At 41.1% G+C, this 27,856-nt stretch overlaps 2 protein-coding genes across 2 annotated transcripts in view; one reads left to right on the plus strand and one right to left on the minus strand.

Annotated features, from left to right (window-relative positions):
- The window catches only part of IFT43 (intraflagellar transport 43), a 70,303-nt gene extending 53,100 nt beyond the window's left edge, over window positions 1-17,203 (minus strand). The window contains exons 1-3 of the mRNA XM_083350829.1: window positions 17,077-17,203; window positions 16,374-16,457; window positions 5,131-5,198 (exon numbers count right to left, since the gene is read on the minus strand). Coding sequence (XP_083206955.1) covers window positions 5,131-5,198; window positions 16,374-16,457; window positions 17,077-17,118 — 194 coding nt within the window. The 5' untranslated portion in view covers window positions 17,119-17,203. The remainder of the gene's footprint in view (window positions 1-5,130; window positions 5,199-16,373; window positions 16,458-17,076) is intronic.
- Window positions 17,204-19,865: 2,662 nt separating this feature from the next.
- TGFB3 (transforming growth factor beta 3) overlaps window positions 19,866-27,856 on the plus strand; it is a 29,263-nt gene continuing 21,272 nt past the window's right edge. The window contains 2 exon segments of the mRNA XM_083349096.1: window positions 19,866-20,849; window positions 20,852-20,941. Coding sequence (XP_083205222.1) covers window positions 20,597-20,849; window positions 20,852-20,941 — 343 coding nt within the window. The 5' untranslated portion in view covers window positions 19,866-20,596.

Below are 27,856 nucleotides of genomic sequence, written 5' to 3' on the forward strand. Positions count from 1 at the left end.
TTAGTATCATCTGCAAATTTGATAAGTTCCACTTCTATTCCCTCATCTAAGTTGTTTATGAAGATATTGAAGAGTACTGGGCCTAAGATGGAACCTTGTCATACCCCACTGCTTACTTCCCTCCATGTTGATCTAGTACCATTAAGGATGACTTGTTCAGTATGGTTTCTTAGCCAGTTGCAAATCCATCTGGTGTTGATTCTGTCAATCCCGCATTTTTCTAGTTTAGTAAATTGTGGTTTATTTTGTCAAATGTCTTGCTGAAGTCTAAGTACACTATGTCCAAAGCATTTTGCTGGTCTACTAATTTAGTCACTTTGTCAAAGAATGAAATAAGAACGGTCTAGCATAATCTGTTTTTAACAAACCTATGCTGGCTTTTAACTTTGTTTCTAGATGTTCACAGAACTGCTTTTTGATTATGTTTTCACCTTGGATTCTTCCTCATAAGATCATCTGGCACTGTTTTGGAGCTTCTGACATCAATGGATCTCAATAGGTTTCTTTTTAGGATGAGCTCAGTCATCAATAGATTAAATCTATGCCCCTCCTGGCTTGTTCAGACAGCTAGAAAGGGGATGACAGTTGGGTGTAGTGGTTCCTTGATTAGGGTTACTAACTTAGTAACTTAGCTCACCTGAATCTTGATAGCTGATTAGATCTTTTTGTTTCCTTTTTTTCCTTTTTGTTTCTTTTAAATGATGTGTTTATCTCTATATGCCTGTTGATGGTTGATTTGTCTGAGTGCCAAGCTTCCAGGAATTTTCCAGCATTTTTGGATTTGGCCTGGTCTAGTATGCTTACAGTTTTCAAGCTGAAACTATGGTTAAGTCTGTTGATGTGTTGTGAAATTGATTACACCTTTTGTTGTTAGCTGCAAAGTCGTGTACGACCCATTGCGACCCTATGGACAACGTTCCTCCAGGCCTTCCTGTCCTCTACCATCTTCTGGAGTCCATTTAAGCTCACGCCTACCGCTTCAGTGACTCCATCCAGCCACCTCATTCTCTGTCGTCCCCTTCTTCTATTGCCCTCGATCTTTCCCAGCATTAGGCTCTTCTCCAGTGAGTCCTTCCTTCTCATTAGGTGGCCAAAGTACTTGAGCTTTAGCTTCAGGATCTGGCCTTCTAAAGAGCAGTCAGGATTGATCTCCTCTAGGACTGACCGGTTTGATCGCCTTGCACTCCAAGGGACTCGCAGGAGTCTTCTCCAGCACCACAGTTCAAAGGCCTCAATTCTTTGGCACTCAGCCTTTCTTATGGTCCAACTTTCACTGCCATACATTGCAACTGATAATTACACCTAAATGCCAGCAATTTAAAACTGACTACCAATGTCAAAATGTCCAGTTATTTAACCACTCATAATGAAGCAGGTAAGTATAATAAAACATAGAACCACAGAAAAACATGGACTTCCAGTTTGCGTCGCAGTGGAACAGGATGCAGGAAAGCAGGGCTCTGCCATCCACGCCCAATTTTGCCCTGCTGGGGGCCCTAAAAAGGGCCTAAAATCGCCCCGAAGAGGCGATGAAGAGGAGGGGTGCTTGTTGCTCAAGGAAAGCCTTCCAAACCAGCAGGGAAAAGACTGGCTACATTCCTGTGGCCAGCCATTAGCTGCTGACAACTGAAGAGGAAAAAAGCACTTCTTAATACATCATAAACAGCATGTCTGGAACTGGGTGAGAATATTGATCCTTTCTTTACTATACTGCTCAAAAAATAAAGGGAACACTTAAACAACACAATGTACTGTATTTAATAGTAGGTTGTCTTATTTTCTGTTCCCTTTATTTTTTTTGAGCAGTATATTTTACAACTGAATTTCCTGGGAAAGATGAAGTAAGTAAGATGAATACTTTCTGTCTCCCAAACTTTGATGGTTCTCCTAATAATTCTATAGTCCATTCCATTTTTCTTGTCATATCAGAACCTTGTAGATTTTTTTCCTGTTTCTGTTAAATTGTAATTCTTTTCATTTGTTTCATTTTTCATTTCTCTCTTGAGAAACGTATATGCGGGCCAAGATGCAACAGTGAGAACTGGACACGGAACCACTGATTGGTTCAAAATTGGGAAAGGAGTCCGGCAAGGCTGTATACTGTCGCCTTGCCTATTTAACTTATATGCAGAGCACATCATGAGAAAGGCAGGGCTAGATGAATCAAAAGTTGGAATTAAGATTGCCGGAAGAAACATCAACAACCTAAGATATGCAGATGATACCACTCTAATGGCAGAAAGTGAAGAGGAACTAAAGAGCCTCTTGTTGCGAGTGAAGGAGGAGAGTGCAAAACTTGGGTTGAAACTAAACATTAAGAAAACCAAGATCATGGCATCTGGCCCTCTCAATTCCTGGCAAATAGATGGGGAAGAAATGGAGGTAGTGACAGATTTTATTTTCCTGGGCTCCAAGATCACTGCAGATGGGGACTGTAGCCAAGAAATTAAAAGACGCTTGCTCCTCAGGAGGAAAGCAATGGCAAATCTAGACAGAACACTAAAAAGCAGAGACATCACCCTGTCAACAAAAGTGCGTATAGTCAAGGCTATGGTCTTCCCAGTTGCAATGTATGGCAGTGAAAGTTGGACCATAAGAAAGGCTGAGCGCCAAAGAATTGAGGCCTTTGAACTATGGTGCTGGAGAAGACTCCTGCGAGTCCCTTGGACTGCAAGGCGATCAAACCGGTCAGTCCTAGAGGAGATCAATCCTGACTGCTCTTTAGAAGGCCAGATCCTGAAGCTAAAACTCAAATACTTTAGCCACCTAATGAGAAGGAAGGACTCACTGGAGAAGAGCCTAATGTTGGGAAAGATTGAGGGCAATAGAAGAAGGGGACGACAGAGAATGAGGTGGCTGGATGGAGTCACTGAAGCAGTAGGCGTGAGCTTAAATGGACTCCAGAAGATGGTAGAGGACAGGAAGGCCTGGAGGAACGTTGTTCATAGGGTCGCGATGGGTCGGACATGACTTCGCAACTAACAACAACAACAACAACAACAATTCATAGGTATCTTATAAATAGAAACAGGTATTTATCTATGGTAGCAACTTTATCTCACATTTCTCTTGAGTTAAAATCACACATTTGCCACATATAGTATTGCATTGGCCTTGCTGGAATATTTTTCAACCATATTTATTATTAGATTTTTATCCTGCTTTTATTATTTTTATATAACTCAAAGCAGCAAACATACATAATACACTTTCTTCCTCCCACTGTCTCTACAAAACCAATCTGGTGAATGGGCTGAGAGACACAGTGACTGACCCAAGGATGCCCAACCAGCTTTCATGCCTAGGGCAGAATTAGAACTGAGTCTCCTGGTTTCTGGGCCAGTATCTTAACCCCTACACCAAACTAGGTCTCTCACCTACTATATGTTGCAAGTTTTGAGGCTGGTCCCAAGAATCTCTTGTTCTAAAGCCTGCTTGTGCTTCAGTCAGAATATTCTCTTCTCCAAGCAATCCTGAACTTTCCCCACAGATATCTAGAGTACAGTTTGCTTATTATGCTTATGGGATGATACTTAGTTGGTACTTAACCTTTTTTAAAATAAAGGAATGTTCACAGGTAATCCCTAGTCACTGCAACTGATGATGTTTTGTCACTGGAAATGAATAGTGAAACAAGGCTACTCAAGGACTGAAGTTTTTGCATGGAACCAAAGGTAAACTCCCCCAGGAATTCTGATGGAGACAAACAGGACTGGAACACATATTGAAAGTTTACAGCAGCTTCTCACATTGAAAAACAAAGAATTCCGTAGCATGTATAAAATAACTGTAAGATAACAAAGTACTTCAGACTACAGTATAACTGCTAATATTAGTCTCTTTATTACACTTTGCTGATTCATATGTAAGGCTCTGCAATATTTTGGATTCAAAGATAAAAAATGTTTTGGAGCACACAGAGGTTAATTACACGATGCTCTAAAACCCTTTTGCCCTCAAACCTCAAGAACTACACAGTCCAACTACATGCTAACATAAACTTACAACAATTGTAAGTACTGTATTATTTTTTTTCCATTCAAGAAAAGTATACTGTGGAATGGCTTTCTAAAGAAATAGCAGTGTATCTCAGAAGATCTATCCCTTAAAAGAACCAAGAGCTGACAAATTCTGTTGTTACTTATAGTGTTCTCTTCCACTAGACCTCCATGATCTAAAGCTCTAAAAAATGCATGTGAGATACATTATTGGTTTTACACAACAACAAGAATGATGAACAACATGGAGTACTTATTATAAAGGACAGATTATATCATGCTCAAACTATTCAAAACATTTATGAATTCATCTCCATCAACCTTGTTCTATTATGTAGAAAATAAATGGGCTGGGATAATCAGAAAGAGCGATTTCACTGAAGTAACAGCAGTTACAAAATTCACAGGAAATAAAATTTAACAAGTTAACCCAATTTTCCCCAGCCTGGTGACCCTCAAATTTCCAAAATTTCCCAGCCAGCCAGCAGGGCATTCTCAAGAATTCCAGTAGTTAATATCCACATATTTGGAGCAATTCAAGTTGGGAAAGCTGCTCCAAGTCTAAATATCAGATGAGAAGACATAAGCAATCAACACCATTATAATACTCTAAAAGGCTCCCTTTGCCATTTTCTAGGAAATTGCCCAGATTACAGTAACAATTTGGTATGTCTGGTCTAATGAAGAGAAGGACGAGGGATGACATGATAGCAGTGTTCCAATATCTCAGGGGCTGCCACAAAGAAGAGAGAGTCAAGCTATTCTCCAAAGCACCTGAAGGCAGGACAAGAAGCAAAGGATGGAAACTAATCAAGGGGGGAAGCAACCTAGAACTAAGGAGAAATTTCCTGAGAGAACAATTAATCAGTGGAACAACCTGCCTCCAGGAGTTGTGAATGCTCCAGCACTGGAAGTTTTTAAGGAGAGACTGGACAGCCATTTGTCTGAAATGGTATGGGGTTTCCTGCCTGAGCAAGGGGTTGGACTAGAAGACCTCAAAGGTCCCTTCAACTTTTTTATATTATTATTATTATTATTATTATTATTATTATTATTATTATTATTATTATTATTATTATTATTATTATATCATATTTTGAACTCTAGTTGATTTAAAAAAAATTGTACTTACCTGGACACATTTACACTACCCAAGCCAGACCACACACCTTCGCGTATTTGTGGTTTAGATGATGGACGCTTAAGAAGTAAAAAAAGTAATATAAAAGAAAATAAGACTCCAATTAATATTTGTCAACATTTGTATTCTATACTTGTGACCCAAGAGGGGGACTTTTATAATGGCTAATAATTATAGCCAAATCAATGGTTGTAACGAAAATATTATTTTTACAGTCTAAATGATACAATGTAAACAATGGACTGTTATTATGTTTATTGGAAATCTGTCAAGTATTTCATTCACTTTCATGTTTTTCTAATCTTATATTAACCTAATATTTAAAAACTGTTAAAAACCTTACCTTCTTCCATGCACATTTCTCAAAATGTATGCATTTTAATTCACACTTTTTCTATTACATCTTTCTGTACTTCTTGTAATACAGGAGTGCAACTATAAGTTGAATTGTAGAAGGAAGGTAGAGAATGTAACTCTTGATAGTTTACTGAGGTTTATCAATGGCTTTTGACACAACTAGCTGTGGAATTTTTCTTCATTACCTAGTTTAAAGTAAAGGGATAGCTGAGAAAAGTCCAGTGATTCTAATCCTAATCTAATCTAATGTCCTGCAAGGACATTCCTGGAAATCATATGGACCACTATTCTACCCTTTGGCAACTGGGGTACACCAAGTTTGTGTTATTTTGTTTCTGCTTATTAATATCAATTTTTAATATTTAATAAATCATCTGAATATTTGGATTAAGGTCCTGTTACTATAAGAATGACATAAAAGAATATCTTCCATTTCTACAAACATTTTCTCAGGGAACTGGAGTACTGTGGGTGGGAAAAGGCTGCTCTCTGAATAAAATTGTGAGAATATGCTGGATGGTACCACAGTATCCTGAAGAAAGAATGGAAAGAATTGTTCTTGGTGCTATCTTGGTTGCATAGATGCATTAATTATTACATTACACTTGCAGACTTTTAGTTGGCTCCTTTGAAATCAGGATGCTCAAGAACACAGTTCTATGGTCTGATTTTACAATGCTCTTATTTTTAAGATTTGATCAAGCAGTCTAACAATGTTTGTGGATTAGTGTTTTTGTAAGTTTCTTCAGCAATAATAAGGCAAGAAAAATGGACAATCTTTTTTAAAAAATCACAAAGAATGGAAAACACTCCTCAATATTAAATTCGGGTGGGCGGGGGACTCAGCATTTCCTATAGATATTGAGATAATTGGTTTTTAGGTAGACTATCATGTGGGAAATGGACAATATTTGAAATTGGAGGTTGCTGCCTGCTGGAAGGAGGAGGCATGACCCAGCATAACTCCCTAACAGGAGCAAAAACAGTCATTCTCCAAAAATAAACAGGGAGAAGGAACAAGCCAAGTGCTGCAGTTTCAACATACCAGATTTCTTCAGCAAAGGGGGCGCAGAAGGGCAGAAGGACAAACAGAGCTTAAAAAGCAGGAAATAGATTCCTTATATGGGCTTATCCGCAAGCGACAAAGCTCAGTCGACTGGAATGACTGTGTCACAAAATGTGAAGCCTTCAGGGGCTGCAGTGAATGGAGTTTTCTGATCTTTAAATTATTTCTCCAGATTCTTAAGATGCCAAAGCCAGGAGACTATAGTGCCAAAAAAGGAGCATTTTTAACTGGGATAGTTTAGAGAAACACACCACATATGGATGTAAAAGACTACATACATAGAAGACCCCATACATATTTTTCTCACAGAATACTGAATTCCTAAACATTTATTAGATACATTCCCAAACATTGATTACATGCATTAAGCCAATATATTTGAGCTACACATATATACAAGCTGTCATTTGTTACACTTTTTTTAAAAAAAATCCTATCTCTAATAGCTTTTTCCTAACCTGCAAGTAGCTTTCCTCAAAGCAAAGCTCCCAATTTGCTCCTATACTTTATAGGCAATATAAGGTACTTAAATGAGAACAGAGGTTACAACACCACAATGATTATAAAAATAATATTTTTCAAAATTCAGCGATCATGTGAATCTCTAGGAAGTGTGCATCCTTCTATAGAATATCCCACAGTTCATGAAAGTTATAATCCAACTAAGTCTCACATTTTTCATTTAAAATACTGATTAATTCCCTCCCCAAGGAAGAGAGATTATAGCAGAAAGCAATACCAATAATCAGCAAAGTATGTTGCTAAGCATAGACTGTTAATAGTTTCTTTCAATAAAAATAGTATTTATGTATCCTTTAGGAATATTCAGTATCTCTATTTAGTTAAAAACAACTAATATCCTAACCAAATTATAATCAAATGAAGGCACTGTTTCCTTCTTGAGTCTGTAACACATTTAATAGCTCTCTTTGGGTCTTATAAAGAAATATTAACCATGCTGAGGGAAAGATTCATGTTTTAGGGATTTAGCCATTAGCCATGAGTGGGTTGAGGATCTCTGAAGATCTTAACCTTCTTGGCCCATTGTCCACTGAGTTGTGTGTTTGGAAACATGTGGTAGTCTACCATTTTTTAGAGTTCTCCCTCATTTTTTTATGTGTGCCATACATACTGGCTGAACTAACTCTAAGCTTGATTTTAATCAAAGTGCTAAATCACATAAAATACAGTTTTTCAGTATAGAATGGCTTGGAGGATTTGTTGTTAACAGTGCTGATGAATTATTAGAATAGAAAGATGAATTTAATAAGTATCCCACAACCATAAATAAAAATGTCTATATGGTGTGGATAAACAAAAAAATAAGGACAAAGAAGGGTACTAGATTCAAACTTTGTAGGAGACAAGAGTTGCAGTCCTGGACAGGCTTTTCTTAAGAATAAACATCCCACTAAATTCAGCAAGATAACTTTCACTTAAACAAATATAAATTTCAGCTGCAGATTAAAACATTAAGAAACAGAAAGTAGTTAATTAATATTTTTAACTTACAAAAAGTAGGAGAATTTGAAATAAATGGTATCTTGGCTGTTAGAAGACTTTAAATGTTGGCATAAACTTTGCAAGAGCAGTTACAAGGGTAAAAGGCCGAGTAAAAATGAGATTGGACGAAAAATAGATTAGTCAAGAATAAAAATAGGAGGATAAAAGTAAAGAATACTTAACAGACTATATATCCTTGCAAAGTCAGAGACAAAAAGGAGACATACAGTGATAACTGGAAGGAAAGATAGGATCAAAAGGAATTTCCATTTCAAAAGGTATTTGATCATGTTAATGTCCCATCTGATGGGACCATGAATTAGGCCTTCTCTGTCATAGCACTGCCCCCTGAAATATCCCCCCCCCCGGAGATTATAACCCTGTTAAAATGGGCACTCAAAACTTGGCTCTTTCTCCTTGGATTTTAGTGAGTAGAGGATTCCTTAATGGACAACTGATATGAGAAAAAGTGTCTGATGACAAAAATGATTTTAGAATTATGTTATTTATCTGAATATTTGCTTTTTGTATTATTTATATTCTATCATTTAATCCCTTCATGGATTACTGCCTTGTCGTGGCGAAGGGGCTTGCGTAATTCAATGAAGCTATGAGCTATGCCGTGCAGGGCCACCCAAGACGGACAGGTCATAGCAGAGAGTTCTGACAAAACGTGATCCACTGGAGAAGGAAATGGCAACCCACTCCAGTATCTTTGCCACGAAAACCCTATGGACAGTACCAAAAGGCAAAACGATATGACGCTGGAAGATGAGCCCCTCAGGTCGGAAGGCGTCCAATATGCTACTGGGGAAGAGCAGAGGGCTAGTACTAGTAGCGCCAGAAAGAATGAAGCGACTGGGCCAAAGCCGAAAGGACGCTCAGCTGTGGATGTGTCTGGTGGTGAAAGGAAAGTCCAATGCTGTAAAGATTTTTTCTCCATAGGAACCTGGAATGTAAGATCCATGAATCAAGGAAAACTGGACGTGGTCAAACAAGAGATGACAAGACTGAACATTGACATCTTAGGTATCAGTGAACTAAAATGGACAGGAATGGGTGAATTTAATTCAGATGACCATCAGGTATACTATTGTGGGCAAGAATCCTTCAGAAGAAATGGAGTAGCCTTCATAGTCAATAAAAGAGTAGGAAAAGCAATACTGGGATACAATCCTCAAAATGACAGAATGATCTCAGTTCGAATCCAAGGCAAACCATTCAATATCACAGTAGTCCAGGTCTATGCCCCAACCACCAGTGCTGAAGAGGATGAAATTGACCAGTTCTATGAAGCACTACAGCACCTTATAGAACTAACACCAACAAATGATGTTCTTATCATCATGGGGGATTGGAATGCTAAAGTAGGAAGCCAAAAGATAACTGGAATAACAGGCAAGTTTGGCCTTGGAGTGCAAAATGAAGCAGGGCACAGGCTGATAGAATTCTGTCAAGAGAATACGATGGTCATAGCAAACACTCTTTTTCAACAACCCAAGAGACGGCTCTACACATGGACATCACCAGATGGTCAACACAGAAATCAGATTGACTATATGCTCTGCAGCCAAAGATGGAGAAGCTCTATACAGTCAGTAAAAACAAGACCAGGAGCTGACTGTGGCTCAGACCATGAGCTTCTCCTTGCAAAGTTTAGGCTTAAACTGAAGAAAGTAGGGAAAAGCACTAGGCCACTCAGGTATGAATTAAATCATATCCCTGTTGAATATACAGTAGAGGTGACAAATAGATTTAAGGAATTAGATCTGATAGACAGAGTGCCTGAAGAACTATGGACAGAGGTTCGCGACATTGTACAACAGGTAGCAACCAAAACCATCCCAAAGAAAAAGAAATGCAAGAAAGCAAAATGGCTGTCTGAGGAAGCTTTGCAAATAGCTGAGGGAAGGAGGGAAGCGAAAGGCAAGGGAGAAAAAGAAAGATACACCCAATTGAATGCAGAATTCCAGAGAATAGCTAGAAGAGATAAGAATGCCTTCTTAAATGAACAGTGCAAAGAAATAGAAGAAAACAATAGAATAGGGAGGACCAGAGATCTTTTCAAGAATATTGGAGAGATGAAGGGAACGTTTCATGCAAATATGGGCATGATAAAGGACCAAAATGGCAGGGACCTAACAGAGGCAGAAGAGATTAAGAAGAGGTGGCAAAATTACACAGAAGAACTATACAAGAATGAGCTTAACGTCCCTGATAATCACAATGAGGTGGTCACTGACCTCGAGCCAGACATCCTAGAATGTGAAGTGAAGTGGGCCTTAGAAAAGCTGAGCAACAACAAAGCTAGTGGAAGTGACAGTATTCCAGCTGAGCTATTCAAAATCTTAAAAGACAATGCAGTAAAAGTGCTACACTCAATTTGCCAGCAAATTTGGAAAACTCAACAATGGCCACAGGATTGGAAAAGATCAGTTTACGTTCCAATTCCAAAGAAAGGCAGTGCCAAAGAATGTTCAAACTATCGCACCATTGCACTCATTTCTCATGCTAGTAAAGTCATGCTTAAAATCCTACAAGCTAGACTTCAGCAGTATGTGGATCGAGAACTACCAGAAGTACAGGCAGGATTTCGAAGAGGCAGAGGAACTAGAGATCAAATTGCCAACATACGCTGGATCATGGAGAAAGCTAGGGAGTTCCAGAAAAACATCTACTTCTGCTTCATTGACTATGCTAAAGCCTTTGATTGTGTGGATCATAACAAACTGTGGCAAGTTCTTAAAGAGATGGGAGTACCAGACCATCTTATTTGTCTCTTGAGAAACCTATATGCGGGTCAAGAAGCAACAGTGAGAACTGGACACGGAACCACTGATTGGTTCAAAATTGGGAAAGGAGTCCGGCAAGGATGTATACTGTCGCCCTGCCTATTTAACTTATATGCAGAGCACATCATGAGAAAGGCAGGGCTAGATGAATCAAAAGTTGGAATTAAGATTGCCGGAAGAAATATCAACAACCTGAGATACGCAGATGATACCACTCTAATGGCAGAAAGTGAAGAAGAACTAAAGAGCCTCTTGTTGCGGGTGAAGAAGGAGAGTGCAAAACTTGGGTTGAAACTTAACATTAAGAAAACCAAGATCATGGCATCTGGCCCTCTCAATTCCTGGCAAATAGACGGGGAAGAAATGGAAGAAGTGACAGATTTTATTTTTCTGGGCTCCAAGATCACTGCAGATGGGGACTGTAGCCAAGAAATCAAAAGACGCTTGCTCCTGGGGAGGAAAGCCATGGCAAATCTAGACAGCACACTAAAAAGCAGAGACATCACCCTGTCAACAAAAGTGCGTATAGTCAAGGCTATGGTCTTCCCAGTTGCAATGTATGGCAGTGAAAGTTGGACCATAAGAAAGGCTGAGCGCCAAAGAATTGAGGCCTTTGAACTGTGGTGCTGGAGAAGACTCCTGCGAGTCCCTTGGACCGCAAGGCAATCAAACCGGTCAGTCCTAGAGGAGATCAATCCTGACTGCTCTTTAGAAGGCCAGATCCTGAAGCTAAAATTCAAGTACTTTGGCCACCTAATGAGAAGGAAGGACTCACTGGAGAAGAGCCTAATGCTGGGAAAGATCGAGGGCAATAGAAGAAGGGGACGACAGAGAATGAGGTGGCTGGATGGAGTCACTGAAGCAGTAGGCGTGAGCTTAAATGGACTCCAGAAGATGGTAGAGGACAGGAAGGCCTGGAGGAATGTTGTCCATAGGGTCGCGATGGGTCGGACACGACTTCGCAGCTAACAACAACATCATTTAAAATTTATATTGTATGCCATATTGGAATTGGATGACATATTATTTAATTAACAATACTGGATGTAAGGGAAGTACAATATATTCCTTCACTGGAACTGTACAGGTCTCTTATGTTACATCCAAATAAATGTTGTTTTATATTGTATCATGACAATACATTTATTCCAATGGAAGTAATCCTTGTTTATGAAACCACATAGATCTCACAACCTAATTACCAAGTATGTTATCTTATAGACGTATATATAAATTGCTACTATGTCTAAATTACTATTTATTACATAGAAGTGTTTTTGCTTAATATAAGTGTGGTGCCTCTTAAAACTAACCCCTCCTTTAAACCTTTGAAAAAGGTTTAAATTTTCAATATCTCTTTTGTAACTGGTTTGTCTCTTGTCTTGCAAAATATATTTTTATTGTCCTTATGTCCATGACCATTTTGAAGTATCCAAACTATTTGGGGATACATAATCCATGGCACAGTACATTATATCTCATTAGTCTTCAATGTTGCAGGGCCAGTCAATGTGAGGAAAAAACAGCATTCAAATAATAGTCATTTCCCTCATCTTTTGGTGGGCTCTTGTTAGAAAGAATTCAAAAAATGAAATACATGGTAGAAATAGAACTTTTATATAACCTTTCCCATGCGCTTGTGCTCAACATTCAGCAATGATCAGTGCACTAACAGTGAAGACCAAAATGAAAAGTACTGGGAAATATAGATGCTTAAGAGTTATTTTGAGGAGAATGATGAAAAATGTAATTGAGGATAAGAAGATAACCCCAGCAGGCCAAAAATAACTAGGCAGCTATTCAGGGTTCTACAGGCTAAATAAAAGACTTTGGGGAGCTTCAGGCTGAATGAGGCTACAGATCATTTTAAGAAAGCTGACCTAATTAGGGAACATGAGTTCAGCTACATTTTTTAGATTCCTATTGGAGAATCTGGCAACATTCCAAAGGAACAGTTGGAAGTCCAACACTTCTTGTACAGGCAGCTGGATGGCTTCAAAAGAAGAAACACTGATCCATTCCACAAAGACTTCCATGGGATGGGCAGTACTAATACTGATTCTCCTTTGATGGAAAATATGTTTATATATTTAAAGTACCGTACATGTTTTGAAAAGAGTATTCAAATACAAAATCTCTGCTGACCTCCATGTTTCTATATTGTTTATTCAAAGCACATTGTCTTTCCATATTTCCACATTTGAGTTTTATGTCCCAGAAGGACATGATAATTTACTTTGGTTAATCTAACCACATGCCTTGGATTAAATAAAAAACCCATGAACAGGGGAACAACAACTAAACTGCTGAAAGTGGACAGTTCCCATCAGTGTTACTTTAAGCTATTAAGAATAATGTCTCAGTTTTGCATGATATAATAATATTGCAATAATTTATTTCTGTGTTTGCTGACTCTACTTTTAAGTTTTTATGGTTTTAAGTTTGCTTATTATATATAATTAATATTAAAATCTTTTTTCATTTTGGATGAAACAAACCACAATTAAGCAAAAAGGTCTGAATGCCTCCTTCTCAGTCACATAGGAAAAAGAAGAAGCATGGAGGAATAAAATCCAAAATTCACTGCTTATTTCAGGTCATTATTATAAGAAATTAATATTACATGAGAAAATAAAAAATGTCAAGTCATAGCAGGCTTCTTACAGCAAGAAGCTGGCTTAGAAATTTCTTGGCAAACATTATCTTATTTCACAGACTAAAGAGATTATATGTTCCCATCCCAAGATCTAGAAACACTGTTTGGCAACAAGCATACCATCCTTTCAGGTGCCACAGTTGGGTTTTTCAATTTTATATCCTCAAAACTTCTCGGTTATACATGCTAATACTACATGAAATCGTATAAGAATATCATTTGAACTAATGTATAGTTAGTTTAATGAGAACAGTACTCTTGAAAATTGTTTATTATCAATAATATGTAAAATGGGGGGAAATAAACTGAATTAAATTAGGTAAGATAGATGTGCTACTGCTAAATAAGAAATGAACTCAGGCTCAGCTTCTTTTAGACTGGGTTGCACTCCCCATAAAAGAGCGGGACCTTGAATTTCAGCAGTCTTTGGATGCGTAGATTGCAACAATGGCAAAGCAGCTTTTTAAAAAACAATTATACTTAGTACAACTAATACAACACTTCTTGAGCTGGCAAGATTTGACAGCAGTTATTTATGCCTAGATTATACTCTGTCCTAACTATTACACACTCAGTACATGAAATATGCTTAGGAAGTGTCCCCAAGTTGCAAAATATAGCACCTAAGCTGCTAATTATTAAAAGAGAGGTTGCAAGATGTCCATACTGAAATGTCTACACTTTTGGTCAATTACTTCTCAAGCATAATCTAAGATGTTGTATTAACTCTTGAAGCCCTACACATCTTAGGACATGACAACATGAGTATCTATAAGATTTGTTAAAAAATATATCTATTCAGATTTGCTGAAAAGGTCCTTCTATAGATGCCCATGCTGTCAGAGAATTGTCTGTTCTTTACACATATTTTTGCATATAAATGAACACTGAATAATTTGTCATTTAACTGAGGTAATCATAAGGAAATATTCCAGCCCTCTTTTATAATTTTCCAGTAACTTTGAGGACATTATGACATACAGAAATCAATCTCAAATATGGTGAGCCAATGGAAGGGAAGGGAAGGGAAGGGAAGGGAAGGGAAGAAGAGAAGAGAAGAGAAGAGAAGAGAAGAGAAGAGAAGAGAAGAGAAGAGAAGAGAAGAGAAGAGAAGAGAAGAGAAGAGAAGAGAAGAGAATCTGGAAGGGACCTTGGAGGTCCTCTAGTCCAGCTGCCTGCTCAAGCAGGACAACCTATACCATCTCAGACAAGTGACTGTCTAGCCTCTTTTTAAAAATCTCCAGTGATGGAGCGCCTACAATTTCTGGAGGCAAGCTGTTCCACTGGTTAATTGTCCTCACTGTCAGGAAGTTTCTCCTTAATTCCAGGTTGCTTCTCTCTTTGATCAGTTTCCAACCATTGTTTCTTGTCCTACCCTCTGGTGCTTTAGTGAATAACATGACTCCTTCTTCTTTGTGGCAGCCCCTCAAATATTGGAATAGTGCTATCATGCCTCCCCTATTTCCTCTTTTCTTTAAACTAACCAAACCTAAGTCCTGCAGCCGTTCTTCATATGTTTTAGTCTCCAGGCCTTTGGTCATCTTAGTGGCTCTTCTCTGAATTTTTTCCAAACTCTCAACATCTTTTTTGTGATATGGTGAACAAAATTGGCTGCAGTATTCCAGGTGTGGTCTTACTAGGGTTTTATAAAGTGGTACTATACATCACGTGATCTTGAGTCTATGCCTCTTTTTATACAACCCAGGATTGTATTAGCTTTTTTGGCGGCGGCTGCACATTGCTGGCTCATAGTCAAGTGATCGTCCACTAGGACTCCAAGGTCCCTCCCACAGTTACTGTTTTTAAGCCGGGTCTTGCCCAATCTGTACTTGTACCTTTGATTTTTCCTGCCTAAATGTAAAACTTTGCTTTTCTCCACACTGAAACTCATTTTGATGGATAGGGCCCATTGTTCAAGTTTGTCAAGATCTTTTTGGATCCTGAGTTTGTCATCTGTTAGCTACTCCTATCAGTTTGGTGTCATCTGCAAATCTGACAAGTTCCCCCTCAATTCTCTCATCTAAGTCATTGATGAATATATTGAAGAGTACTGGACCTAAGATGGAACCTTGTGGTACCCCACTGCTTACTTCTCTCCATATAGATGTAGTGCTGTTGAGGACTACTCTTTGAGTAAGGTTTGCCAGCCAGCTACAGATCCAGCTGTCTATTCCAGGTTTTTCTAGCTTACCAAGGAGTAGATTGTGGTCTACTTTATCGAATGCCTTACTGAAGTCTAAGTAAACTACATCCACAGTATTTCACTGGTCTATGAGTTTAGTCACTTTGTCGACGAATGAAATAAGATTGGTTTAGCATGATCTGTTTTTAACAAACCTGTGCTATTTGATAAAATGATACCAATGACCAACTTATTAACTACTTCAAAACATTACATTGTAAATGATTACTTGGTAAATGGTCACCCAGTATTTAACTAAGCAGCTTTTCCAGCTCTGTCACAGATCTTCTATTGATGGATGTATGAAAATATAGCATGTAGTGAAAAGCTATATTTGACAGCATGTTCCAGAAGGACAAGATTTCTACAACCAGCAGGTCTCACAATTAGAAAATCTCGCTATCTATGGGTACTATATCTCAGCTGCAAAAATACAGACAACTACCAGATGTTTGCAAACTGCCCAGATTCACTTAGGTGAGATAGACTGTGTAGAAATCTGATAGACAACTAATCAGTTATTGTATAATATTCTGTTTCTTTGTGGCCAATTAGTGGTCAACTGGAATTCTGCAGCCCAAGAAGGGTAGCCTTACATTGCTATTTTGAGCAACATGCTCCGTTTATCAGTCAAATCCAAGCCGTCCAGGCAATGTTGCTCAATTTAGTTATACCCACCTGTGCAGCTGGAGAGTTCGTCTGGCTAAGATGGTTTTCGTCTGGCAAGTGATCATGATGAGCACGTCTACCCATCTTTACTACCTACGTGAAGAATATGAATGTAGTTATTCAAAAGATCTCCCTCAGAACCGCACATAATAATGGAATACAGGGATAATCAATCTGTACGTTCGCCCGGGAGGCTCTGCAGCAAGTTTGCCGTTTAAAGGCTCAAGGTTGACTCAGCCTTCCATCCTTCCGAGGCAGGTAAAATGAGGACCCAGATTGTTGGGGGCAATTAAGCTGACTTTGTAATAATGCCGCTTGGGGTGTGTGTGAAAGCCCTAACAAGCAGGCATATACATAGAATGAAGGCTACTGCTAAGCTTGTCAGCCGCCCTGAGTCTTCGGAGAAGGGCGGGATATAAATGGAATTAAAATAAAATAAATAAATAAATAAAGCCTGTTTAAAGACCGGCGCGCCAAGTTTGAGTTTTTTTTTCCCAGCGGAACTGCAGCACAAACTTGGCTACGCGCCTATCCAGAGAGACCTACTGGGGGGCTTCGAGAGGGCGGGGTGGGGGGGAGAGGAAGGGAGCAAGACCTCAGCCGCGAAGTCCGGCCAAACGCCCGAGGAAATCACGCGAGGCGGGCTGCAAAATAGGCCGGGAGAAATGTCCCTCCGTCACCATGGTAACCATGTCTTTCGCGCTCGCCTTACCCCCTTGCAGACCTCCTCATCCAACTCTAAGTCGTCCTCCATCCCTCAGGCCCAACGTGTCGGAACGCGAGATTTTTTTGGGGGGGGGGGAGGACCCGAGGAGCCGTTTACTTCCGGGAAAAAAATCCGCCTTTTAAGCGTCCATAGCAACCACGACTTCCGCTTAAAGGGACCGCGTTCTTCTGGCTGGGAGGATTCGAGTGACGGTGCTGACCGTGCAGTATTCTTTGCTATCGCCCTGGAGCATTCAATTACGTAGGTGCTAGCAAGGCACGTGTTTAAGCATTGCTCAGTCTTAGAAAGAACTACTGCAGATACTCGTAGGTCTCTAAGTCAGGGATCTGTGGAGTCTCAAAGTGGACAAGCTACGAATGTTAAGGAAACGAAGAATTAAATTTAAACTTAAGTCTAAAGTAACACTAGAAACTAAGAAAACTAAGAAAAAGAGAATGCCTAAGAGGCTTGTTCGTTTGGGTTTCAGATGGAGGAAGTCTTTCTCCCTGAACCAAATGCTTAATTTTCAAGAGATTGAACCCCAGAGAAAAAATTTCCATACAAGTAATTGTTTTTCCATAAAAAGCAATGCTGGAAATTATATGCTAGGTGTGCACGTACAGGCTGGCAAAGCAGTCACATGAATACTCTTATACAATTTTTGCTCATTGTAGAGCAATTTGCACAAAATATCCTTTTTTGTTACAGCATACAGATAGTGAAGGTTGATCAGTGCATGTTCTTGTAGCTGTTACTATTGGTATATATAATGTTAATTGGATTCACTGGACACTAATGACTCAATCTTTATGAGAAAGGATGACTTCCTTATTTTCTAAATATTTAAATTGCTGCTTTCTATTTTCTTCCTCTTTATACATTTAAAGAACTATTATTGCTTTATTGTACTTTGGTTGCTATATTTTATATTTGAATATTGTTCAGTAATAGAAAAGTAAAGTACATATTTAACAGTAAATCAATTAAAATATTACCTATGGATGCAAGGAATGGCATATTTCCAACAAGCATATTTTCATTCTAAGAGCCACTAAAATAAAACTGGAAATAGGTTGTCACAGGAAGAGATATAGTTTATAAAAAAGAAAGGTACACTTTAGCTTTAAGATGCAAGATACTGTTTAACAGCTGGAAGCTGGAAATAACTGGGAGGGGAGGACGATATAATGCCAAAATATTTAATCCATTTTCCGTTTCAGGAACAAGCTTCCTTGAAAACCATTCCAAGGGGAGCTTCTCCTAAAAGTGAGGAGAGCACTGTCCACCAGGGGGCATTATTCGCTGCCTGGCTGCACTTTATTTCTATTCTGCAGTGATTTATGTAATAAATAAAATTAATGAAGTGGGGCGGGGTCACGACATACAGCATAGTTCTTTTTTATTGTTAATTTTAAAGATGCTTAAGAGAACCAGATGGGGGAAAATTAAAAAAAATACAAAAGATGATTTTACAAATTATAAAAATTAAATTAAAAACAGAACACACGGTAGTTCCAAGCCGCTTGCTAAATCAGTTCGCAACCTCACATTCCCAATACTTTACAAACAAAACAAAACCGGAGGGAACACCCAGCTCTTCAAAAACACAGCATAATTGTTTCTCTCTCTCTCTCTCTCTCTCTCTCTCTCTCTCTCTCTCTCTCTCTCTCTCTCTCTCTCTCTCTCTCTCTCTCTCTCTCTCTCTCTCTCTCTCTCTCTCTCTCTCTCTCTCTTTTTTTTCAGGGTCAACGTCTTTTGTCACGACGCTGTTACAGCAACTATGAGACCGAGCTTTTCGGCGCTGTAACCTCGCAATATATTCAAGCCATAGTTAAAAGCGAGGGTCTTCGTTAGAATTCACCCGATCTGCCAGGTTTACTTGGAAGAAATCATTCCACCAAGCTTTAGATTTGAGCATAGCTGCGGGGTCGAATCATTTCAGTTCATCAAAAGCGTTTTAGTACTGGGGAATGACCGAGTGCAGGATCATACAGGTGTGCCAACACATAGATTCCACTTGTTGACACCACCGGTGATCACGAGATCATGGCAAAAAAAACAGCGCAGAAAGGACGCTTGGGATGCTTCGAGGACGTCGGTTGCAATCGAGACACCTCGAAAAATTTCCGACCAATTTGCCCTACTTTTATCTCACGCCCCTGGATTTTTTTCTTCTTAAAAAAAAAGTGTGTGTGTGGGAGAGAGAGAGAGAGAGAGAGAGAGAGAGAGAGAGAGAGAGAGAGAGAGAGAGAGAGAGAGAGAGAGAGAGAGAGAGAGAGAGAGAGAAAGAAAGAAAGAAAGAAAGAAAGAAAGAAAGAAAGAAAGAAAGAAAGAAAGAAAGAAAGGAAGGAAGGAAGGAAGGAAGGAAGGAAGGAAGGAAGGAGGAAGGAAGGAAGGAAGGAAGGAAGGAAGGAAGGAAGGAAGGAAGGAAGGAAGGAAGGAAAGGGAGGGAGGGAGGAAGGAAGGAAGGAAGGAAGGAAGGAAGGAAGGAAGGAAGGAAGGAAGGAAGGAAGGAAGGAAGGAAAGAAAGAAAGAAAAGCGGTTAGCGCGCTGATACAATTCGCCTTTCAGCTCCTACTGATCACTCGGTCGAAGCTGGGAAGCCGAAGCTCCGCAGCGCCCCCGCCTTCCCAGCGTGGAAAGCGCCCCGTCGCCTTGCGCTGGACGCGAAGGCTGGCTTGGAGGGAGAGCCCTCGGTCGCTCCCCCTGTGCCCGGCCCGGTCTCAAAGACGTCACGGGAGGGAGGTATAAAATTTCAAGCGAGAGAAACAGAAGCAGGCAGTGCGCCTGCGTCGAGAAAAGGCAGAGGAGGCGACGGCGAAGGGCTCCGAGGGGGAGCTCGGCGGCGGCGGCGGCGGCGGCGGTCGGGGGGGAGCGGGACGGCTGGCTGGCTCTCGGCGGGAGAAAAGAGGCGGCTTCTGCCCGAAGAAACTGGGGCAGCCGGGCGACGGCGGACCAGCTCCGAAAGCCGGCCAAGGGGGCACCGCTAGCAGCTCTGCCCGCCGGGAAGAACGGCAAAGGCGGTTCGGGCGCATCTCTTGAGGGGGGGGACCCCCGTCTCGGCGCAGTCCCCACCGGCATGGCGAGCGGCGACGAAGCCGCAGGAATGAGGCGCAGCGGCCGGCGCAAGTGCGCTCTCGGCCCCTGACCCGCGCGATCCCCGCGGAGTCTCCCGGGCGTCTGCCTGCTCCGAAGCTGCCGTGCGGCGGGATTGGGAGCCCGGGCGAGGCGGTGAAGCCGGCAGCTCGTCCCTCCCCCTCCCCCCGGCCCGATTTGCCCCCTCGCCCTCATGGAGAGGAACCCCGTTGGGGCCGGGCGCCGATCCGCTTTCTCCTCTGCCTGGAGAGCGGCCGGCGGTTCTTCCTAGGCTAGGAGTCCAACCCGCTCCCGAGGCCGGCGGGGAGATCCTTCATGCCCCTTCTCGCCCAGGGCCAGACTGCAGGATCTGCTCGGTCCGCCGCCCGCGCCTTTCCGCCCGCGCGCTTCCCTGCGGAGTTGCCCCGCTGCTCTTGCCCCACGCCTGAAGATGCACTTGCGCGGGACTTTGCTGCTCCTCTCGCTCCTGAGCTTGGCCACCGTCAGCCTGTCGCTCTCCTCCTGCACGACGCTGGACCTGGAGCACATCAAGAAGAAGAGGATAGAGGCCATCCGGGGCCAAATCCTGAGCAAATTGCGCCTAACCAGCCCTCCGGAGAGTGTGGGGCGAAGCCACGTGCCCTATCAAGTCTTGGCTCTGTATAACAGCACTCGGGAGCTACTAGAGGAGATGGAAGAGGAGAAGGAGAGGGCTGCTCTCAGGACAACTCGGAGTCCGAGTACTACGCCAAAGAGATCCACAAGTTTGACATGATCCAGGGCTTTCCCGAACACAGTAAGTCCCTGCTCCTTCTGGATTCCCGGAGAGCCATTTAAAGAGTGGGAAGAGGTGGGAGACGTTGCCTACTGAACATTTATTCAAGAGGGGCGGAAATCACAGCATCCCCTCTTGGGAATAGGAAGAGGAGGAAGGCAAAGTCACCAAGCGGTTAAGATTCTAGAGTGGAAAAGACGGTGACAACATCTGAGTTCTTGTTGCCTTAAAATGACCCGGTCCTCGTGTAAGCTTAGATCTGAATCCAAAGCACAGTAGTCTGAGTTCTCTGCAGTTGCTTAGTTGTTTGTAAATTCCTGGTTGCAAAAATAAAGAGCCATTTCTCTGCCAGGTCTCTTGAGAGATCTATCCCTATAAGTAGTCCCCCTGCCCCTCTTAGGATGCAGAATCTTGTCTGGCCAAGAAGTTGGCAATAGCTGTTCATTGCGGCATTGTCTATCAGTGTGTGGTGAGTGCCTGCCAAGCACTGATATTTATGCAAATGGATGAGGGTATACTTGTATGCGTACACTATCAAAGCTGATTGCCTGGACATATATTAGATGCAGAAGTGATCTTTGCAAATATTTTTTTGTGTCTGTCTGTGTTAGTATCCATGTCTGTGTATAGCAGCAAATACAAAAGACAAATGTAGATGTGTTTTCAACATAACCATAAATGTTTATGTGTTGGATGTGGAGAGAACATTTTGAATGTGAGAATAAAGTGTATCTGACTTTAGAAGTGGCATGCAGATTTAACTCATGTATGAAATTGTGGGCCAAGCAGACTTGTACATTGATTTGTTAATACCTATCTCTAGCAAGCCTGTTTTCTGCTAGTGCGCTCAAGACTGGTTTTCTAATAATGGAAGAGTCGGAGAAAGGCTGTGGCCATAGCTCCTTTTTCCTTGACTGCCATTAGGTGTCCTCATGGCTCTTGGATTAACAGCAGAGCTGAGTGGGAGGTGAGAGGGAAGACATGGCCAAGTATCCTGGAGGGAGGGGTAGAAAAGGCCACAAGAGAAAAGAATGGCAGGAATATCTTCTTGGCTGTTGGGGATGAGTACAGAGGGCAGAAGATGGATTGAGCGATGAGGGTGAGAACTCAAACAATTCAGGCTGCGATCTCTGCACCCTTTCTCGAAAATACGTTTTTACTCAGGGAAGTTGGGCTGGCCTCTGAGCAGACACAGATAGCCTCTTGGAAGCCTGCAGCTAGCCTCTCTGAATCCAAGAATTTCAAACATCATGTTTGGTAGAAAACTTTTAGCATTTGTAATAAGTAAGCCAGTTTCAGTGTCTTGGAATAACATCATCCCCAAATCCAGCCAGTGTGAGAAGAACCAAGGATATCTACAAAGCTGAAGTAGGAGGTGGGCGGGGGGGGGGGGGAGAGAGCAACAAAGAACATGAGTGGGTGGGAGCAATGTACTTCAAGACTGAGGGAGCAAAAAGTGTTCTGATGCTTTGAAGCCAAAATTATTTTTGAAGGACGGAGCAGATATATTAATATGTTCCATATGTGACTAGCAATCACTGCAGATGCTGGGGAAGCTCTCTCCTACAGAGAATACCTAACGTACATTCAGCCACAACCGGCATGGTAGATTTGGTTTCTGCTTTGCACGTAATGAAGTAAATCGTTCAGTGATCGGCAATCCGTATGAGTATTGAACCTGCACTCAGGAGCAGAGTTGGAACCGTAAGGAAAATATTTGGAAAATTTGGTCATTCAGCCATTTAAACCTTTTGCCAGTTCTGCAAAACTGTAAAAAAAAATTCCTTACCCCCCAGCTCCTTATTGTGACTGTATATTTTGATGGGCATAGTACTGTAGTTTTGCAGTCACGCTGTTGTTGGAAATCAAAAAGGTGCTGGTGCCTTTCCAGGCAGAGCCTTGGTTTTCTTTGCACTGGGTGCAATCTCAGATCTGAAAGCATAGTCTTTACCCAGGCAACAAGGATCTAAGTTAGAAACTCAGCCTATGAAACCCTATGAGCAGCAACCCTTAAAAATGCCTTTTCTTGTGAGAGACCCCAACAGAGTTGTTGCTTTTTTAAAAAACATCATCACATTATTTCCCCTTCAAGAAATCCATTAAGTTGAAAAATGTGGACACAAATAAGTGTCAACATAAGAGTGTTGACATAGTAGCTTCTTCGTAATGCTGAGGGTATTATGAAAATGATACATAATAAAACAGATATTACAGCAAATCAGAGGAAAAGAGGATTCTGAGTGGTCTTCACAAAGGTAAAAAAAAAACAAAGATACAGATGTTGTACATCTGTGCTGTCTCTTGCTATGAAATAGTAGAAATATGGAGCCACCGAAGTTGAAAAACAATAAATGCCCTGAAGCTAAATGAAATTTAAAACAATATTTCTGAGTTTCAGCATTTCACTGTGGTAGTGTAATAACAAAAGAGGAGCTAATAAAGTATTGCAGTAGTCCTAGACTCTGGCATACAAATATGCTTGCCTCATTTTTCCTCAGTGAGAGAAATTTCAGGGGTTCATTGCTTAACCAATGTGGATTTATGTTAAGAATATCGTAGGAGGATTATGGAATTATTCAGTATTTGAGTTTAGTTACAAATATAACTAACCCACCCCCACCATTTAATTGCAGTGTTTCATATTCTGTTCTGAAAAAGAAGTATCCAGTAGAACAAGATGCTTCTATAACTTGCTCAATTCAGCCAACTTACGGAGTTGCTTGCAGTGAAAACCACTGCAGTCTCAAAAGTTGCTTCTATTGTTCCTGTGCTGGCTTAGATTTCATCAACCTTAGCTGAAAGACGCCCTACTGCCCTGTTTGGAAGGTCTGGGGAGGATCCAATTATTGAAAGTAATCAGTCAACAAACTCTTTAACAGAAAATATTGCTTGAAGCTTGCCACCACCTTTTAAATTTTGCCCCATTCACATCTCCTTGTGTAGTCATATTTTGAGGCACATATCCTTGAACAAGTGCCTCCTGAAGGATAAAAAAATACCTTCCCCATCCTTAACCAATATGGTCATATTAAATGGGATCGTAGGAGTTTTAGTTCAGTAAAGTTGGCACTTTCTAGTTACTTACTCAATTCTTTTTCTGATCCATATAGAAACTACCTGAAGAAATGTTGTTATGCAGGAGATAAATGAAAACACAAGGAAGAGTTGCTTGAAATATTATTTGGGAAATAGCATATTTTGCCTATATGTTCTGTTTCTTCTGTTCTTTGGTACAAATTGGCCAGGAATTTGGTGGAAACTTGCAAAGCTCTACATAAGAGACAGCAAAACAATTAATGGATATAACATATACCTTTCACAAGTTTTCAAATATTGCAACTGGGAAAAAATAACCCATGAATGACCTTTGGGATTCCTATGTCTAACAAGCTGCAATAAATGATGAGATGACGATGCAAATGTCTCCATACTTTAATTTGAGATAAACTGTTTCATAAAAATATAGGATCCGTGCCAATAGCAACAATTGTCAGAAGCACATCTTAAGGTACAGAGAAAGGGAAAGCTGTCAACATTGTTAATGATTTAGCTTTAATCACAGAAGAATCATGAGTTATATTTTGTTGATCAGAAGAGGGAACTGTGGATGTTCTTACACAACCAAAGTAATGAGTGCCTGCAGCCCAATTGGATAATAGAGATATCCTGGATGCTACTGAGGGAATGTCAGGAACAACACAACAATCTAACCTCTACTTAACAGGGGATTTGTGATTTCCCATATCACTCTGGCAGTTATGTTATGAATAACTATTTTGTGAAAGTGATTACAAAATCCCAAATATGGCCCAACCTCCCAAAAGTTCTCTATTTTACAGTATGGGAAATGATATTTGATTTGAAGTACTGTATGTCTTGGAAAGAAATTTAGCCAAAGATCTGTGCGAGTATATTCAGGATGCAAAATCAGTGTATATAGGCAGGGAGAGAAACTTCAGGCCAAGATAAAGGCAGTAAGAGCAGAGATTACTGAGATTAACCCAGACTCAACCAGGTAGGATCTTGCTTAGAGTGAGGAGCTGTGGACTCCCTGGAAGGAAGTGTTGTTTTGACTCATCTCCTGGGACCAAACAATCTGGATTCCAAGAGACACCACTGAAGTTAGATCATGATGAAGAAAGTAAGAGTGCAACTTAACCCTGGTGAAAGCAGAGACCTGCCGTTGAAATCTGTGCTATTTTCCTCCCTTGCCTGGATGATGGATTTGGTCCCATGTCTTCAAAAGCGGCCAGTATTCAACTTTTTCCTGGCTTTGTCTCTCTGCCAGGTGGTGATTCAGAACAAACATAAGAGCCAAACCCATTATCCTCCCCCCCCACCCCCGCCCGCCACCCGAGGAAGTGGGGCAAGTCTTATTCCATTGAGGTTTCGGCGCTGATACAGACAATTCCAAACGGCACACACAGGAAATAGCCCTGGCTCCAAACTGTTCACCAGATAGCTGAAAGTATTTGTCTTGTTCCAGGACTTTAGCCCTGCAGAGGAAGCAAGATAGCAGAAGGAGGCGAGCTTTCGCTCTGATAGAAAAGCAGACAGTCCCACATCCTGGTTCCAAATGATGACAGGTGAACTAGATCTTTGCGCTTCCACTCCCTGCCTCCCTAACACGTCATCGCTAGGACAGGAGTATATATATGTCCAAAATATAAAAAAATATCCAGTGGCTCCTGTCCACATGACACCATGTGGCAGGCTTCCCAGAGTACTACATCTTTGTTTCTTGTCAAAAGCAGCAGAGAGCGCTATGTTTTGGGTCTCGGGGGAGTAGTCTGTGTGTGTGTGTGGGCAAGGAGTTGAGGAATTAAAAACTCAATCTAGCCCTCTCCTGGTGGTCTCCTTTTTGGGCTTAAGGTGTGAAGTCAACTTCTGTGAAAAATACCAAAGCCTCTGTAGAGAAGACAGAGGAAGAAAACGAAGCACAGCAACTAGGATATGTAAGGAAGCACTTGGAACTAACGAAGATTAATGTCTATGGAGATTCTGTCATCCAGGTTGTAGTTATCCCAAAGATGCTTTTTCACGAGGCAAGTGGACTTTTTTGTTTTTCTTTGAAGACATTTCGCTTCCCATCCAAGAAGCTTCTTCAGCTCTGACTGGATGGTGGGCAATGGAAAGATTTATACTCCTGCAGGCAGCTGGTCATTTGCATTCTTTTAGAGCAAGGGTGTCAAACTGCTGGCCTGCAGGCCGGATGTGTCACCGGGAAACCATGCCCATCCCATTGCCGGCAATGGCGATAAAGCTCTGATACATTGCGTGACGTCACATGACATCGCGAGTTTGACATGTCTGTTTTAGAGAGTCTTTAAAGCTACCTCTTTGATGCACAGTCATCCTGAACACAGATGACTAAAAGGCCAAGGTGAACAGTCTTCTGAAGGACACTGCCACATACAGGATTCTGAAGAGCAATCCCACCAGCAGTTACAAGAAAAAGGTCATTGATTTCTTGCAACTACTACTAAAGGACAATGCCATTGACAAGCCACAATGCTACCGTCTTTAACCTGGGGAAGCCACGCCATCCATATATGGACTCCTCAAAATCCACAAAGAAGGAACACCACTGAGACCAATAGTTAGCAGCATCAATTCGGTCACCTACAACATTGCAAAATATCTCACTACCATACTAGCTCCTCTAGTTGGTAACACCACTCATCTCATCAATAATTCACGTGACTTTGCCAGCAAGATCTGTAAAATAAAACTGGACTCGGATGAGACGATAGTTTACTATGATGTGACTTCACTCTTCATTTGCATCCCAACAATTGAAGCTGTCACATTAGTGAAAAACCATTTTCTACAAGACAGCACCCTAGGTGACAGAACCGACCTCAGCCCAGGCTGCATATGTGCTATGCTAGACCTCTGCCTGACCACTACCTATTTTTAATACAGTGAAGGTTTCTATAGAAAAAAACATGGCTGCGCCATGGGCTCACCTGTGTCCCCCATTGTGGCCAATCTCTACATGGAAGAGGTAGAAACCAAAGCCCTAAACTCCTTCACAGGAATTCCACCCACTCACTGGTATAGGTAGGTTGACAATACTTGGGTCAAGATCAAAACACAGTAATTGGAAACGTTCATCAAACATATCAACTTGGTGGACAGATACATCAAATTCACCCATGAAGATATTAAGGAAAATAGTCTAGCCTTCCTGGACTGTGCTGTATATATTAAAGAAGACAGAAGCCTTAACGATGAAATTTACAGAAAACCCAATCACACAGATCAATATTTGCATTTTGATTCACACCACCCACTGGAACATAAAATGGGAGTTATCAGAACCTTACACCACAGAGCTGAAGGCCTGCCTACCACCAAAGAAGGAAAAGAAAAAAGAAATAAAACACATCAAGGAAGCCCTCAGAACGTGTGGCTATCCCGAGTGGCCCTTCATTAAATCTCAAAAAAGACCTAGCAGGAGCTCCTCCATAACAGACAAAGAAAACAATAAACAAAGCAACATAGTCATTCCACACATTGCAGGAATATTGGAAAAGCTCAGGAGGATCTTCAACCAACACAAAATACATGCACACTTCAAACCCAAGAATACACTAAGGCAGAAGCTTGTCCACCCCAAGGATAAAACACCCAGGCACAAACTGAGCAACGTGGTATATGCAGTACAATGCAGTGAGCCATGTGCAGATCTGTACATTGGGGAAACGAAACAACAATTTCATAAAAGTATGGCACAACATAGGAGAACAAACCCATCAGGATAACAGTCAGCAGTCCATTTACATTTAGAAGACAAAGGCCACTCTTTCGAAGACACCAAAGTCCACATTTTGGACGGAGAGGACTGCTGGTTTTAAAGCGGGTCAAAGAGGCCATCTATGTCAAAATTGAACAGCTCTCTCTCAACAGAGGGGGAAGGATCTGACACCATCT

Source organism: Vipera ursinii (genome assembly GCF_947247035.1).
Source record: "Vipera ursinii genome assembly, chromosome: 1".
In the NCBI taxonomy this organism is placed as follows: Eukaryota; Metazoa; Chordata; class Lepidosauria; order Squamata; family Viperidae; genus Vipera; species Vipera ursinii.